At 50.1% G+C, this 15,012-nt stretch overlaps 4 protein-coding genes across 4 annotated transcripts; all 4 read right to left on the bottom strand.

The window, feature by feature from the left end:
• Positions 1–684: 684 nt before the first annotated feature.
• On the bottom strand, positions 685–3,940 carry TrAtP1_012769 (uncharacterized protein). The gene is made up of 2 exons (XM_066115673.1): positions 3,223–3,940; positions 685–3,146 (listed from the first exon to the last, which is right to left on the bottom strand). The coding sequence occupies exons 1-2, from the start codon at positions 3,338–3,340 to the stop codon at positions 1,024–1,026; spliced, it is 2,241 nt and encodes a 746-aa protein (XP_065971772.1). The 5' UTR covers positions 3,341–3,940; the 3' UTR covers positions 685–1,023.
• Positions 3,941–4,684: 744 nt separating this feature from the next.
• TrAtP1_013376 (uncharacterized protein) lies at positions 4,685–7,712 on the bottom strand. The gene is made up of 2 exons (XM_014088350.2): positions 6,309–7,712; positions 4,685–6,226 (listed from the first exon to the last, which is right to left on the bottom strand). The coding sequence occupies exons 1-2, from the start codon at positions 7,510–7,512 to the stop codon at positions 4,977–4,979; spliced, it is 2,454 nt and encodes an 817-aa protein (XP_013943825.2). The 5' UTR covers positions 7,513–7,712; the 3' UTR covers positions 4,685–4,976.
• A 776-nt stretch (positions 7,713–8,488) lies between these two features.
• Positions 8,489–9,868, bottom strand: TrAtP1_012770 (uncharacterized protein; the record flags this gene model as incomplete). Its single annotated transcript, XM_014088497.2, has 1 exon — positions 8,489–9,868. The coding sequence occupies one exon, from the start codon at positions 9,866–9,868 to the stop codon at positions 8,489–8,491; it is 1,380 nt and encodes a 459-aa protein (XP_013943972.2).
• A 1,579-nt stretch (positions 9,869–11,447) lies between these two features.
• On the bottom strand, positions 11,448–14,694 carry TrAtP1_012771 (uncharacterized protein). The gene is made up of 3 exons (XM_014088349.2): positions 13,898–14,694; positions 11,910–13,819; positions 11,448–11,849 (listed from the first exon to the last, which is right to left on the bottom strand). Exons 1-3 carry the CDS (start codon positions 14,438–14,440, stop codon positions 11,792–11,794), a joined length of 2,511 nt encoding a protein of 836 aa, XP_013943824.2. The 5' UTR covers positions 14,441–14,694; the 3' UTR covers positions 11,448–11,791.
• Between the last annotated feature and the right edge of the window lie 318 nt (positions 14,695–15,012).

The raw sequence follows: 15,012 nt of genomic DNA on the forward strand, positions 1-15,012 counted from the left end.
ATACGCAGCTCAGATAGAGTTTATCAAGTCATGGCAATCATCCTGACAGCTGGAACTGACAGGCCGCTAATTCTGCTCCCTATCCCACAAAAAAGACTTTGCCATTCCACGTGTTCCAACCCAAAAATAATACCCATACAGAGGTCCAAATCCGATATAAAGAACCAAACAGGAAGTCGGAGCTGCGCCGCGCCGCGAACTTTTGTCGCCCATTTGCCCGCTCAACCACTGTGGAATGCGGAGTAACTGCTAATCGAGAAGTAGCCTTTTAGCTTCCCAATCTGCTGGATAATACAACTAATCCCAATACTACGGCACCAATTGACAAAAAAAGCCCTAAAAGAATCGAAACTTTTTACTCACGCGACTTATACTGCCAAGAAAAAGGGGTCTCTCGTCGATTTCTTCTCGACATGGCCCCCTTAAAATGGAATCGCAAAAGAAGCACTAAAGAAGCGTTCGGGGAAATTCACAGCAAATGAGAGATGAATCGTCCTGATTTCTTCACATGCTTGTCCGCGCTGGTCTTGGCAAAAGCTTGTCTCCGCAAACCCGCAGTCTTGGCGCGCATGCTCTAAATCCTACCCAAAAAAAAAAAAATTTCTCATCCCTTCTTCAGCTTTACGTTGTGAGAGAACCTTTCTAAGTGCTTCGTGAATTTATGTTTTGCTGCGCCAATGATGTCAAACTAGAATATATTCATCCTGTCAAGGAACAGAGAATCAACGATCCCCTCTTGACGCCTCTTGATGCTGAGTTGTAATAATGTACATTTCGCTATTAGTATAATCCTTTTACTGCATTCTTCTTTCTTCCTATTCTTTTTGAAAACCCTCAAGTACCCAGCCTTCCACGAGCCACTCTGCGTGGCCAAACCGATCCATTTCCACTCATATCTTCATTTCATAGGTATATCCCTTTCTTCATGTGCCTTTTCCCTTTTTGTTGCGTTCCTTAAAATAAAGTCGTAATCCCCCCTTTATTCCCCATATGTGTATGCATTGCTTTCCTCCCCCCTCTCCCTTAATCTTCATCCTCTTCCTCCTGAGGTCCGCGATACTTCATTTCCAGCACCCATTTGCCGTCAAACTCGATACCTTTCCGAATCTTAGTGCCAGCCTTCCTCCAGATAGTGCTTCCCAAGCCCAAATCGGCAATAAACAGCCGCCACTCGTCCTCATGAATGATATTCGTTGGCAGGGCCGTATCATCATCAGGGGGTGGCGTAACGGCCTCCAAAAGTCCCTTTTTGGGTGCACCTATGGCAACAACGTAGCGTGGTTTGACGAACAAGTGACTTCCATCAATAATAGCCACATTGCCGTTTGATGGATCAATACCTGAAGGGATATCTACTGCCAGTACGAATGCCTCATTCCGGTTCGCCCATTCCATCAATTCGTATACCGACGCTTGGTCACCGACTCGCAGTTCCTCAAACGACATGGTAAGGCCGAGCAACGCGTCGATGATGAGGGAAATTGATAAGCCACTGCCCGCTCCGGTACCTTTTCGAAGAGACTCAAAGAAGTCGTTCTTGCTTAATATCCGACCTCCAAAATTTCTGTAGAGCTGGATCTGCCTCTTCAAATCTTCCAGCAAGTCTCGCTCGCGCTCAATGCCAACCAAACATACGACCACGTCAAAGTTTTTGTTTCGAAGATGGCGAGCAGCAGCAAGCGCACGAATGCCTGACTTGTGGTTGCCCGCAAGTATCACAATGGTAGATGAACGCACCGAAGCATCGCTAGACGCTCCCGCTACGGCCATCTCGAATCGGACTTTCATGGCTGGGTCTGACAGTACGGCCACGGCGACTTCGGCGATACCTCTTCCTGCGTTTTCCGCCATCAAGGTCTCGCTAAATCCAATCTCGTTTGCAGCAATGTTTTCAATGTTCAGCATCTGAAGCGTAGATATCGTCTCGACGCGTCGATTTGAAGGCAGGAGATACAACCCAGGGTGTTCTTGCTGCTGCTGCTCGTAGTCGGTGCTGCGGTGCCCGGTCGTGGGGCTAGATCGGCGAGACGCTTGATATCGCAGACTAGAGTTGACCCTACTTAGGGGCTGGCTTCCAACGGGAACAGCAGTGCCTGCCTTGCGGGACTGCGAGCGCCTAGCACCAGTTTTGCTGTCAGGCCTCCGGCCAGTTTGGCTGGCATTCTTGTGTTCTCGACCGCTTAGCTTCTCTGATCCGTTGGCACCAACATCTGCTTCGCTATTCCAGTAATCTGCATTTGCCGCGGCCGTTGTGGAGGGCAAATCCAGGACGTTCTCGGTGTAGTGCAGATTCTTGCCGCCCGCCGTTCCGGGCTTGGGCCGGCGATTATGTGCTACAAGGCGACTCGCATCGTCAACGGTATCCTCCTTTCTCATTTGGTCAAAAATCTTATGCTTGTCAAACTTGGCCAGATTGTTCTCGAAGTCGAAATCGCCCATTTCCTCTGTAACATCCTCAGATGCCCATCCATTGTCCAGGAGACTCTTTGAATTCTTTCCATTCCGTCTAAGAGCGGTGAAAGGTTGGAAAGAGGAGGTGCTCTGCAAGATTGGAGTCTGTCTCCAGCCTTTCCCATGTCCTTGCGTCTGAGCGGCCGATTGCGCTTCGCCTAGATGCTCTCTATGAGCCTTCGGGTGCCGCCGCGCTTTCTTCTTTTGCTGTTGTTGTGTGGTACCCGAGACCTCTTTGACGTGTCGAGGTTTGTTGCTCGACAGACCTTTCGGAGTGGCTGCTGAGTCTATCTTCAAATCCTTCACCGACGCCACAAGGTTGTTCTCGTCGCCAGAGTCGACCGATGACCGCCCCACATGAATGCCAAATAAGACTCCTGGTTGTCCTGTTGGGTCAGTTTGGTCTGCAGCCTTTTCAGAGTCAGTCTTCAACTTGCTAGACGCAGCTGATTTGGGCCGTCTTCCGAGACTCAGAATAGCCGGATCGACAAAGGCAGCCTGGGCCGGCTGAGTCGGAGTCTGTGCGGCTGACTGACTGGACGGCTGCTGCACGGTGTGCGTTGAGCCCGTAGGTTTCTCAGCAGGCAGAGGGTTCTGATCTGGCCTGTCGTCACAATTGACTTCTGAGAGATCGGCAATATTGGAGGCATCGATTCGCATATGGGGGACCCATGCTCGCGTGGCAGCAATGAAAACTTGGTTGTCAAATCAGTCATGTCCATGTCCATTCCAAGATGCTGGGGAGAAGCTCGAGATGATAAACGCGCTTACCGTTTGTCAAGGTGAGGCTGCTTCCTGCCTGTACATCGCGAACGGTGCCTGTGAGCTGGTGCCCAGGAGGGTTTCTCAGCACCACCCGCATGTGCAGGCCGGCAAACTGGCTTGCCATGGTGACACCTCAAGTCTGATTCGCGAGTGGTGACTTGATCTCTGTAACTCCGCCGTGCCGCCTCGCAAGCGATGAAGAATAAAGCACAGAGTGCAGTGCCACAGTCTGTTCCTTTTGGTCTTTAAATCGGCATCTAGGTACGAGGCAGTACCCTGATAAGCCTTGTAACAAAGGCTCACTCGACAGGTGATATGGAAGTGATCGCGAAGTGTCGCCGTCCCAATGGATGTCGTTTAAAGGCTGCAATAATCGTATGTGATAAAGTCGGTTTAGTGACGAGATCGTGAACGTTTTCTCAGCAGCGCTATATCGCGGAGGCGCGTGGGCGGAGAGAGCCCCGAGGCAGCTCCAACCACGCCGGGAGGAATTTGGGACACGCGCGCACTTGGAGATGCAGTCGGCAGCGAGGGCAGGCGCAGGCGCCTGGAATTGTCGCCGAAATGTGCTAGAATAATGTTGAAACCCTCGAGGATATCAGACCAAGCACTCCGGTTTTTTGCCTCGTCTCCGCCGGGACAACCAGGACGTTACGGGGAGGGTAGCGGTAAGAAGAGAAGACGATAATTTTTAGCAGACGATATGGATGCTGGCTGGCAGCTTTGGCTGCAGACACAAAGCGGTTTGGACGTGGTGAAGCTAGCAGGTGCAAGACTAACCCCAACCGGGTCGCCGATAATCGATAACAGCCCTTGCAGCACCCTAAAAGGAACCTCAAAGTCCCAAAGCAACGGCGCCGTCAGCGCTGATTAGGGGTGTTTGCGCTCCCCCTGCAGCGCAGATATTGCTGCTGGTGCGCTAGCCGCCAGCCACTAGCCCGCGATCTTAGAGGCTGGTGCTACGTTGAACATGGGCATTGAACATTGGGCGCATCTTGAACGTCACTGCGCGTGCAGTAAGCCGAGCACAAGGCTCTTACTAAGTTGGATATCATGCGCATAAGACCAGGCAAAGTCCAGGCAGCCTGCTGACTTGCCTAATGATCCTCTATCAACTGCTGCGTGTTGAACAAATGACTTCTTGTAGAATTGTATGCGACGCAAAGAATCTTTCTTACTTGTAGCCGCAGCCTTCTTTCAGCTCAATTCCGATCTCGAATAGGATATCCCGTTATTTGTCACCGTGGATCTCTCCGGAACAGTCATGATGGAAATATGTAAAAGTACAGGTAGGTGTCCACCAAAACATGCGGTAGTATTACGTCCTTATTACCTAGGATACAGCCTATTTAGGATACAGCCTGCACCCCATGTCGTGATACATACGGGCAGATGACTAGGTAGGAAATGAAAATCTCTCTGGCTGCACACATCTTGGAAATCAGAAAAAAAAGAAAAGAAACAAAGTCTCGAAAATGCATATTCAATTCATGATAGGCCTACCTCCAAGGCCAATTCAAGACATTCAGAGATTACCTACAAAATCGCCGCCTTCTATTCGAGCCTTAATCAGCTGTCCTCTTGGATCTAAATATTTTTTTTTTCAATGAGGGGAATCATGCAATCGTATAATAACAACACCAGCAGCACCCAATAGTAGTACAAATTCTCTCATATATGATACCGGTCTATAATTCGCCATGATAAAAGACCTAAAATGCCATTTCGCTCTCGTCTTCCTCGTCTAGATGAATAATTTCTCAAGCGGAAGCACTCGTGGCGCCTTTCCTATTGGCCATGAAATCCGTTATGGAATTGGGCCTTCTTGACGCTGCCTCTTCAGCACTGTAGAGCTGCCTGTAAAACCCAATGACCCGGGGGTGGGCCATGACTTTATTCTTGTCAAAGCCCAAAACTCGTAGTCCCTGTTGGCTTGTAGCACGGCTCAGTGCAACATACGCTTGACCCTTCTCAAACACTTTCCCCAGATTGACAGTGACTCGCTCGAGCGTCTGTCCTTGGGCTTTGTGAATAGAGAGCGCCCATGCGAGGATCAAAGGGATCTGGACTCGCTTGGCCTGGACGTCGCCATTAGGAAGCTCTACCTTCCACTCCTCTGGCTGGCAAAGAATTACTCGCGCCACACCATCTGTTGAAATGAACCGGACGACGGGGAACTTCATGCCAGACCCGTCTGGCTCGGGCTCACGGCTAAAGGCTTTTAATTTTTTTCGTGCCTTTGCCATTGCTTCGTTGTCTCCGTCATCAAAGTCATCCATGTCCGACATGTCAAATGACTTCTCATCAGAAAAGGCAATGACCGTGCCGAGGGATCCATTTACCAGGGATCCATCAAGGTTCTTGATAAGCATGACCTGAGAACTGACTTTGAGCTCAATAGATTTTGGAGCCATCATGTTTTGCAGCAACTTTTCTCGAACGTTGACGTCTCCTGTATCTATAGCGTCGTATCGGTTCGGCTGTCCAGGCAGCTCCCTCAGCCGCCTTTCGTTGGACCCATCAACTTGTGCTCGTGTAGGAAAGAGCTCGGCCGACTCCACGCCATCGTTGAACTCAAGCGGTCTCGAGAGTTTTTTGAAGGTGTCCACTGTCTGTTGGCTAATCTGCCCCAGTCGCATCTCATTTAACATGTTGGCAAAAACGGGATCTCGCTGACGAAACACTTGTGTAAGTCCAATCGTATGGTCGATTGATGTAGTCCAGGTAGCAGCATCAAAAGCAAACTTGGCTTCGCTCTTCTTATCTCCGTCAGGAACAGGCGGGAGCTGGAAAAAATCGCCTGTAATAACCAGCTGAATGCCGCCCCACGGCCGGCCGTTATTTCGAATTGTTCTCCCAATCTGCGACAGCTTGTCAAACAAGTCGCCATCCACCATGGAAATCTCATCAATGATGAGACACTTTGTACGAAGCCATCTCGTCTTGGCTTTGGGATTTCTTCTGATTTTTTTCACAAGAGTGGGCGCATCTTCCTTTCCAAGTCCAATACCTGTTGAACAGGGTCAGCCTAGATCATCAACGGTAACAGCCGACAGCAACAGGCCCATGGCCTAGGTGAGCATCAAGCCTACCTGAAAAACTGTGGAGCGTAATTCCTCCAATGTTACACGCGGCAAGGCCCGTTGAGGCAGTCACAGCCACCCGCTCGCGATCTCGGGCGTGTTTGGCTCGCAGTTGGGTGATGATGGCTCTCATCAAAACTGATTTTCCTGTACCAGCCGGACCAGTGAAAAACACGCTCTTGCCCTGATTTACCACTAAATCGAGCACACGCTCCTGTTCCTTACTCAGATGGATGGCTTCGCCTTTATTAGAGGCGTCGTGGGTTTTCCCGAACTGTGGCGGCCGCTCATCTATGCCTTGAGAATCCGCTCGAGCGGATTGCTGAATCTTGAGCTGTTTCTTCTGCTCATTGAGAGCATCGGCAGAAGCTTCCCATATGCGCTTTGGCTTTGTTGGTTGGACGTATGCAGGGACATCAAATGGGCCTTGGTCTTGGCTCAGTTCAGGTTCTGAGCGGAAGCTTGCCGGCAAGACTCGCTTCTTCTTGGAAATGGGAGGTCCTGTCAGGTCGCTCTCGCCAGACGAATCACGTTTCAATGAAACTGTCGACAATGGTTTAGAAGGAAAGTAGTGAGATTTGGGAGAAGAGGACCAATCAATCGGCTGAGTCTGCTGAGGGGGGAAATCGTCCTCTTCTACAATGGGAGGCTTTGGGTCTGGGAGTGTGGGAAGCGCTGACGGCGCCTTAAAGTCGAGATCGAGATCATCATCATCGCTAAAGTCGTCTTCCACGAAGTAGACATGCTCTTTGGTCTTTTCGTTGTTTTCGGGTCCGGTAAGGTCAATAGTCTCGGGGTTGGCCTTGAACGGGTCGGATTTGCCGTACAGAGATGCCAGCGAGCCCGCGGCACTACCACCAGAGCTGGCCATTGGCTGCTGCTGCTCCGGAGACTTCGAAAACGGCGTCGTCCTCGCCGACAATGCAGAAGCGCTGCTGAGAGCCGAGCCCGTCCCGGCCTTTTTGAGCTGGTCTCGAATATCCGTCGTCATGGGCGACGCACTCGGGCTGCTGGACGGGAACAGCTGCTTTGACAGGGCATTGCGCCCGGGGGGGTCGCTGGCCTTGAACGCCTTGTTGGCCTTGACAAACATCGAGTCGGCTGCTGCGAGAGACGAGTTACGAGGCGTCCAGTGGGCATGGGCAAGCTGGCCACGGATGCTCTGCGAGGTCGGCGAGGATCGAGCTGGGCGGCTCCAGAGGCTGGCCTTCATAAACAGACGCCTGGAGAGAGGGGAACCCGGGGATCGCAGTGCCACGCAGCTATAGCGAATACCTGGACATGCACCATCACATCCCAGGCCAGGCTCTGCGGTACCGATCGAGATGCTGCTAACTTTGAACGGAGGCGCGTCCCCCAGGCTGTGGGACGTGCAATCAATCAACGCGTGAGAAGCCGCCCGCTAAGTAAATCGCGTATCCATGCAAGCTTGTGCTGGAGGCGCGCTAAAAACAGTTTTTGACACCTGAGCTCAGGTGGGAAATTGCTTAGTCATCGACATCAATTGTTCAGTAGCAGCCTTCCTGGTTTCTTGGGCAGAATACCTAGGTAGGAATATAGAGGTAGATAACAAACGGTAGCCTGGAAATTACTACGGATAATAACGGGAAGTTGAAAAGATGTTCAAAGCCGTACATGTGAGGTATCTCGGGACAACTAGACTAATACTAAAAACAGGCCAACTAAACTAACAAGGCAGCAGAAGAGGCATCGATGTATGCAAAGCTCCAGAAACAGCACTTAACCTGCAGCGCGACTCATTGAGTGAGAATAGATGATACTTTGTATCTATCATGAATTAGTCATGTCAAAATATTTGAAACGCACGAAACTTATACATGACTACGCCGCGAGAAAGAGTGTTTTAGGTCTGGAGTATGTTTGAACAAACAAACTTGATATATTTCAACATAAAACGTAAAGTAATCACAGACCAGCTTCAAGAGGCGAATACAGCACAAATACTCATCGCTAGTTATTCGGCTGTATTATGCGAAAACATGACAAAACCTTCTTGATAGGTCAAAATCCAACATTAACTCCAAATAGCAGAACAAAACTAAAACTACCAAGGAGCGAATCAAGAGACGGATCTGTATCTACCTACCTAGGTAGCTTCAATGAGAACAAAAACAAAGCAGACATTGTATCTGGAAGACAACAAAAAAGAAGAAAATAACTGCGTCCCATCACCTATACTCTCTACCACTCTCTGCATACAGCAATGGACTGCTGCGGCCCAGATCCCACGGATCCTGATCAAAACGCCGTCTGCTATTCATATATCGCTGCGCATCTTGCTTGCGCCAGACAGTACCACTGGGTTCTGGCACTCTTAGCTCTTCATCACCTTCCCCATGATATTGTCTCAACGGCTCTCTGTAAGTGTGGTGAGTCACAAGGTCGGAAGCCGTCTCTGGGTAACCGTTCCTGGGCTCATCTGCCAGTGATGCACGGCTGAATCTGTCACCCAGCTGTTTCACATCTTTACCACTCGATGAATGGTATGGAACATTGTGGATATGGCCTCTTTGTTTCTCAAGAGGGCTTTGGATAAGGCGAGGTTGGCGTGATGAGTCCCTCACAGACCGAGATCTTGCCATGCGCCTCGGGGAGTCCATTGCAGGCGTGGGCTCTGGTCTGGTAGGATCAGGCACCGGAGGAGGAATACAGTCATATCTGCCCACTGAATCACGTCGTGGCCGAAGGCGGGCTACCATAATCTCCAAGGGCTCCCCGTTCCTGCTTTGGCGGTACCTACTTCGCCCTCGTCTCTCTTCGTAGTTGCGATGAGCAGATATGTCGTCAACAGAAGAGTTTGGCGTTGGATTGTCATGAGAATCGTTGCTGGAGAAAGAGCTGAAGGATGTGGTTGAACTTTTGGAACTTTGTGATCCAGGAGTAAGCTGGCGCTCCATTCTAGATGAGCTCAGTTGACGTCCATATCCTTTCTTGTCTCCTTGCTGGCGGTTATACATCTTGAGGCAATTTGCATTGCTAGATGGTTCTCTCTTAAAGTATGCCGTCACGGAAACTCGTTCTTTCCTAGGCTTGGATTTATGTCGTTCTTTGTCTCTCCTCCTATCCTTGCTGCCATGCTTGCCACGCCTTCCATGGTACTCTGTTGGAGCTTCGATCTTCCTGAACTTCCATCCTAGCTGGACAAGTGTATAGATATAGCGACAATCCGGTTCCATATTCTCCAGTCGAGTGTGCGCACGCTCCAACTGCCGTTGAAGGGCCGATGAAAGCTCACTCTTCTTATCCGATACGCAGCCCGTCTCTCGATTAAGCTCACGTACGCTATGTCTCGCCTCTTGCTGAGGTATGTCACTCAAGACCGTGTGAGATGCTTTGTCCCAGGTCGAAGGTATGAGATTGCCTTCGCCGTCGATGGCAGGCAACGACTTTTCAATATGAACGACAACATATGACGAAAGGCGCTTGCGAGCCTCTGCTTCGGTGATGCCCTCATCTCGGAGATCAACAGCTGCTGATTGATAAGAGAAGGGCATGCCTGTTTCGAAGCGGCGAGGCTCAACAGCTCTAGGACGCCAACGAGCAGTCATGTTTGGAATGGTGTGGAAGAAGATGCAGGTTATCTGTTAGGATGGGTGGTGATTTGATGAAGAGCTTTGATTCAGAGCTAGACAAGGGAAAAGAAACAGATATTTATACCCATTCTACGAACCTACGTCTTTTTCACATCGCACACACATGCTGAAATCATCTGCCAAAAAGTGAGGCGAATGCAGTAGCTGTCGTGTTTTGAGCACCTGTAGGAAGCGTATGGCCTCTAGTATTTTCCGTGTACAAGTGAGGCGAAGCTCATACCCATCACTTACACGCATTGTTTGGTGGCGTCAAAGTACGTATACCGCGGTTGCTCAATTAGGCAACTGAGAGATTTCGGTGAGCCGGACGGATCTGGTTTGAAATCCTCCTCGCCCTGCGGGGGAGAAATGTCGTGCATCCGCACCAGCGAATTACGCAAATTGTAGATGTTACTTTAACCTTGTATATACATTCATTTGAGGCCTTGGTTCCGAAATAAAAGACGTCCCTGTGGAGGTTCCCAGTACACCCCTTCAAGTAGATGTTTGCGTTTCGCATATGTCAGTCTAGTGCAAGGCTTGCCGTCCACCACGTTTCCGACGGCCACGTATGTTGAGCACGATGAGATGCCTCGTATCACATAAAGGAAATGATTGTCGGTGAATCAAGAAGGGTACACGCTGGCTGACCTTGGACGCCTTGCTGTTCGCTAGCTCAAGATGCAGCTAGCCGCCTCACTCTGACGCTATTGACATTGACCCGAGCATGTGAATGTCGACTATTCGCATACAAGGCAAGAAGCATGAAACTGCCACGCAAGAGTCTCCAATCTCCAGATTACCTAGTAGAAAGTGCTGGCTGCCTCCTCTCGTTGGAATAACCGAGGCCTCATTTTTCGAAAAGGCCCATCTCTACATCATTAATTTGCGCCAAAAGCAGGGCTTAGAGAGAGACTATCTGCCCGCGAGAGACATCAACACTTTCTCATAATGGCCATTCCATACCAACAAGAAGTCTCCCTGTCAATGCAATGCATAGTTACTCAAGATAGAACATGATAAGGCAGCCAGCCAAAAGGTCGTGCTTTCGTACAGCCTCAAACGACAGCCCAAGGCATAGCTATCTACTGTGTTACGCCGCATAGAGCTTCATATATTCCTCAACTGGGCGGTGTATGAAGTTGATCGCCTCAGGGTGATACTTGTACCACGTCGGCGTTTGAAAATCTGTGCATCGCATGCAGAACTCGGGAGATGGCGACAAGACGCAGTCGTCAGCTGAACTGTAGCCCAGTTTAACCCTCCGTCTTTGACGTTGGCAGTGATACGTATGACTAAAAATATTGAAGTATAATTTCCTTGTGCCTTGTGCCTTGTGGTTTTTTGGTTGCCTATCCCCTACTTTTTGTCGACCGACCAATCTTCTTTCCTGTATCAAGGTTTAGCCCAGGGGAGTGCCTCAAAGGCTTCTCCTGGAGTTTGACAAATAACTAACATGTTCCGAGATAACGCCACTTGGTTTACATCACACCGCCACATCGATAGCACTTGTGGGTCTCGTTGAGATCAAAAGGGAGAAGGAATTTGTTACACAGTCGTGTTTGGCTTGATCCGTTTATCTTGCCTCTAGTTGTCGAGAGGCCGCCTCGCATTAGGCATCCCCAAAATTTATTTTCCACAAAAGTACAATGGAGATAGTACAGAATAAGTACCAAGGTAATACACATCAGCAATAGCCAGGGCAAGCCAGGTCATGAGATCGTCATAGAATCGTAAATATTATATGCCTACAGGAGCTCTTGCTGAAATCAGGCTTGTAACGATGTAAAGACGCTGTCACCCTTGATGTCCCATCTGGTCCATTAGCCAGCCCTCTTCTATCAGTACCAAAACAATGCATCCAACCAAATTTGCGTCTGGGCAGATCGACTGCAGTTCTTATGCCAAGTAAGTGTAAGAGTTTTCCTCTCTCTCAAGATAATCCTTCTCAATTAAACTATTGCAGTAGTTAGCTTGTCTGACTCTCTTTGGTATATTGTGCTTTCTCGGTTCTTACCTCTCAATCTCCTTCTTAATAGCGGCTGGCTCCACACTGCCTCTCGACTTGGTCAAATTGATGACTTCGGCCACCAGTTCAGCGTGGCCCATTGTCTTGCGGCTCTTCATGATGCGCACAATCGCTGCTTGGGTCTCGAAGCGCCTATCTTGGGCAATCTTTTCGTGTGTGGCTTTGTTTTCTTCCTTGGTCTCCTTTAACTGAATCTGGTTGATCTTGACACGATACTTGGGGTCGGTAAAGGCCTTGTTAAAAGTAAATGTGTCTGTGGGATTCACATCACGGCCCTTTGGATGCTTTGTCAGAACACGCGCCTTTCCGCAGGCTAGTGACTGGAGTGTTCGATCCAAATCGCCTCCCTGGAGGCCGGTGGCCGCCGAGATTTGCTCATACGCCAAGAATCCATCTGCAGCGACATCGTTGAAGAGCAAAAGCACAGCAGCCTGGAATGCGGACACCAAGAGCTCCTTTGCCCCCTTAGGGAAGGTTGCCTTGACAGAACAGTGCGCGAGCGAGTGCTTCCATGTCAATACTCGGCCTGTGTGCTTGTTTTTGTAATGTCTTTCGAACTGCTCGGTGCGTTTGGCCACCTCATCAGGCAGATTCAGCCTAACGTCGGGATATGTCGGCCATGCAGCAGCTGAAAGGATCATCACTTGCAGATCCACTTTGCCAATGCGGTCAGGGTTGCCCTCGCACCACTCCTTGTAAGCCTCCATCTCATCTTTGGCGAGCTCTTGGTCTTTGAACATCTGCTCCAGGTTGTGGGTGAAGTTGGAGCCACACTCTCCCCGCAACTTGGTGAGCATATTCCGTTCAGCATCTTGACTAGCACTGCGACCCATGAGAAGGCGACGAGCCAAGTCTTTCTTGTAAAAGGCCTCAAAGGCGTCCTTGCCCTCGATGAATCGGAAAAGTTCGAGAGCTTGATCCAGCTGCCTGTCCAATTCAGCGTCCTCATCTGCGCTGCTGGCATGTCCTGCTTTCTCTGCCGCAGCTCGATCTTTGACGTCGGACAGAAGCTCCTTGGGAAGTGCTCTTATGCCACCACGAAGTAGCATATCGATGTGCTTCGCCGTCATCTCACCGATCTTCGATGTGCCTGAAGACCAGCAATCGGCAATCTTCCGGTCATTCATGAACTTGCCAAATGACTCGCGCATTCCCCAGAGGAAATCTTCGTCTTTGCTGAATGCATCGCGAATGGTCAGGTCCAGCGCTCGCCGGAGATCCAAGAGGCGAATCACCATCTCGTCGCCTCTGTTCTTGTCGGACACTATTGAAGCCCCCGTTTCGCGAATATAGTCGCTCCACGGTGTCTTGAGCTTCTTTTGTATTCCTGATAGCCGGAGAAGGTCATATAATCCCTTCAGAGACTTTACATCTCGATCAGTTAACAGATTTGACAGACTTCCTCCATGAAGGAGCTTATCCGAGTATTTATCAATGAGGATGATATGCGCCAATGACATTGACTGCCTCTCTGTTGTACTGTCCAAGTTGTACGCCATGCATCGGTAATCCTCACGCTCCAGGAGTCGCTCACAGGCTTCGATGTACTCTTTGAGGCTCAGTGGGCTGCAAGTTTCTCCAAATTCTCTAAAATATGCTTCGGATTGCTGTAGGTATACGGGCTCGAAATGTTTTGTGTATACTCCCAACACATAGAGCATCATGATAGAATCTTTGAGCAGCTCGGAATCTTTCCGATTGTCTCCCCGGCGATCAAAGTTGATCAACTCGCATATTGCGGAAATAAGAAAGGCACCAATGTTTGGGCTAGGCTCTGCATTTTGCGATGAAAAGGCCATTCGGCAGAATCTCGTAATAGCCATGTCGTTTATGGATGGCAAAGACTTGAGAAGCAGATATGTGCGGTCCAGATAGCTAAAAGTCGATCTGACGAGGATCTGACATCAAATGTGTGAGCAATTCTGTTTATTACATGTTGTATGAAGTTTACGTCTCCATAAGGAAAGGGGCCATACCGTCTGAGCATTCCACGTCTTCCATTCCGCTAGCGTGCTCCTCAGAACATCAAGACTGGATATCCTGGCCGCGCTCTGTATCTTGGGGAGAACCACATTCTTCAGATGGCCATCCACCTTGTCCTTGAGCGTCCTGTACACTGTATCGGCGTTTCCCTTTCGGCACATGTCTTCGACGCCGCGGTAGAGACGCTCAAGCGGAATGGCCGGAGTCCGGCTGTTGAAGATTGCGTCCAGTGCTCCGTCCAGTTCCCGCTCCGTCCGCGCATAGTACTCCTTGATCCGGGCTTCATGGTGGACGGGACTGCGCACGTTCTTGATGACCAGCTTCCGCGCTCCACTCAGCGGCTGGTACGCCGATTGACGCTTCGTCAGGTCAACAATGTCGGGCATCTTGACCCTCGCCGAGACGCTAGCCATGGCCAAGCTGTCGGAGAACCTAGGCCTCTTAGCTGCTGAGGGCGACGACGTGGGCGACGTGGACGAGGACACGCGAGGGCGGCGGCGAGAGGTAGAAGGCGGGTCGACTGTCGCTGGTTGCATGAACGCCGCTGAGCAATCGAACCCGGCTGGAGCTGCCGCTGTGTAGTTTGTCGATGACTCGGTGATACGGGCCGAGTTTGGTGGCACAGAGGCACAGAGGCACGATGTCGGTGCTAGGAGCAGGTCGTAGTCTTCGCTAGCAGCTGGATGCGTAATACTAGAATGGCCGGGGGGGATATCGAATAATCGGGAGTGGGACTGGGACTGGACTTTGCGGGTTTTGGGTCGAGGTTTGAAGTGGCTATTATTATGTCATGATGGATGGGCGGATGGAGGAGACTCCCCGCGATAAGGAATTTTGATTGACAGCTGCCTCCAGGGCGCGTTTAGCGCCTACGACGCGCCATAGCGGGCCTCTTGCAGCGCTGCAGGTTGCAACATTAATAAGCGGCATGTGCTCTGATGGAGTTTCCAGGTTATGATCAATCGAACTAGATAGTCATAGAAGAGATATTTATTCTTGAATTTTACTTGAACTATTCCTCTTCTTCTTTTCTATTGTGTGGCTAGTATAAAGTTATCGTCCACTTTGGTCTCTAGCCGTACGTTATATGTATGATTATGGTTATCTT

This window comes from Trichoderma atroviride, chromosome 7, assembly GCF_020647795.1.
Source record: "Trichoderma atroviride chromosome 7, complete sequence".
NCBI classification, from domain to species: Eukaryota; Fungi; Ascomycota; class Sordariomycetes; order Hypocreales; family Hypocreaceae; genus Trichoderma; species Trichoderma atroviride.

Coding starts and splice junctions, on each gene's coding strand:
- TrAtP1_013376 (XM_014088350.2), bottom strand. CDS start 7,512: ATGAAGGCCAGCCTCTGGAGCCGCCCAGCTCGATCCTCGCCGACCTCG. Junction 6,227..6,308: donor TACGCTCCACAGTTTTTCAG/GTAGGCTTGATG, acceptor CCTGTTCAACAG/GTATTGGACTTGGAAAGGAA.
- TrAtP1_012771 (XM_014088349.2), bottom strand. CDS start 14,440: ATGCAACCAGCGACAGTCGACCCGCCTTCTACCTCTCGCCGCCGCCCT. Junction 13,820..13,897: donor AGACGTGGAATGCTCAGACG/GTATGGCCCCTT, acceptor ATTTGATGTCAG/ATCCTCGTCAGATCGACTTT. Junction 11,850..11,909: donor ATTAAGAAGGAGATTGAGAG/GTAAGAACCGAG, acceptor CTACTGCAATAG/TTTAATTGAGAAGGATTATC.
- TrAtP1_012769 (XM_066115673.1), bottom strand. CDS start 3,340: ATGGCAAGCCAGTTTGCCGGCCTGCACATGCGGGTGGTGCTGAGAAAC. Junction 3,147..3,222: donor CAGCCTCACCTTGACAAACG/GTAAGCGCGTTT, acceptor TTGACAACCAAG/TTTTCATTGCTGCCACGCGA.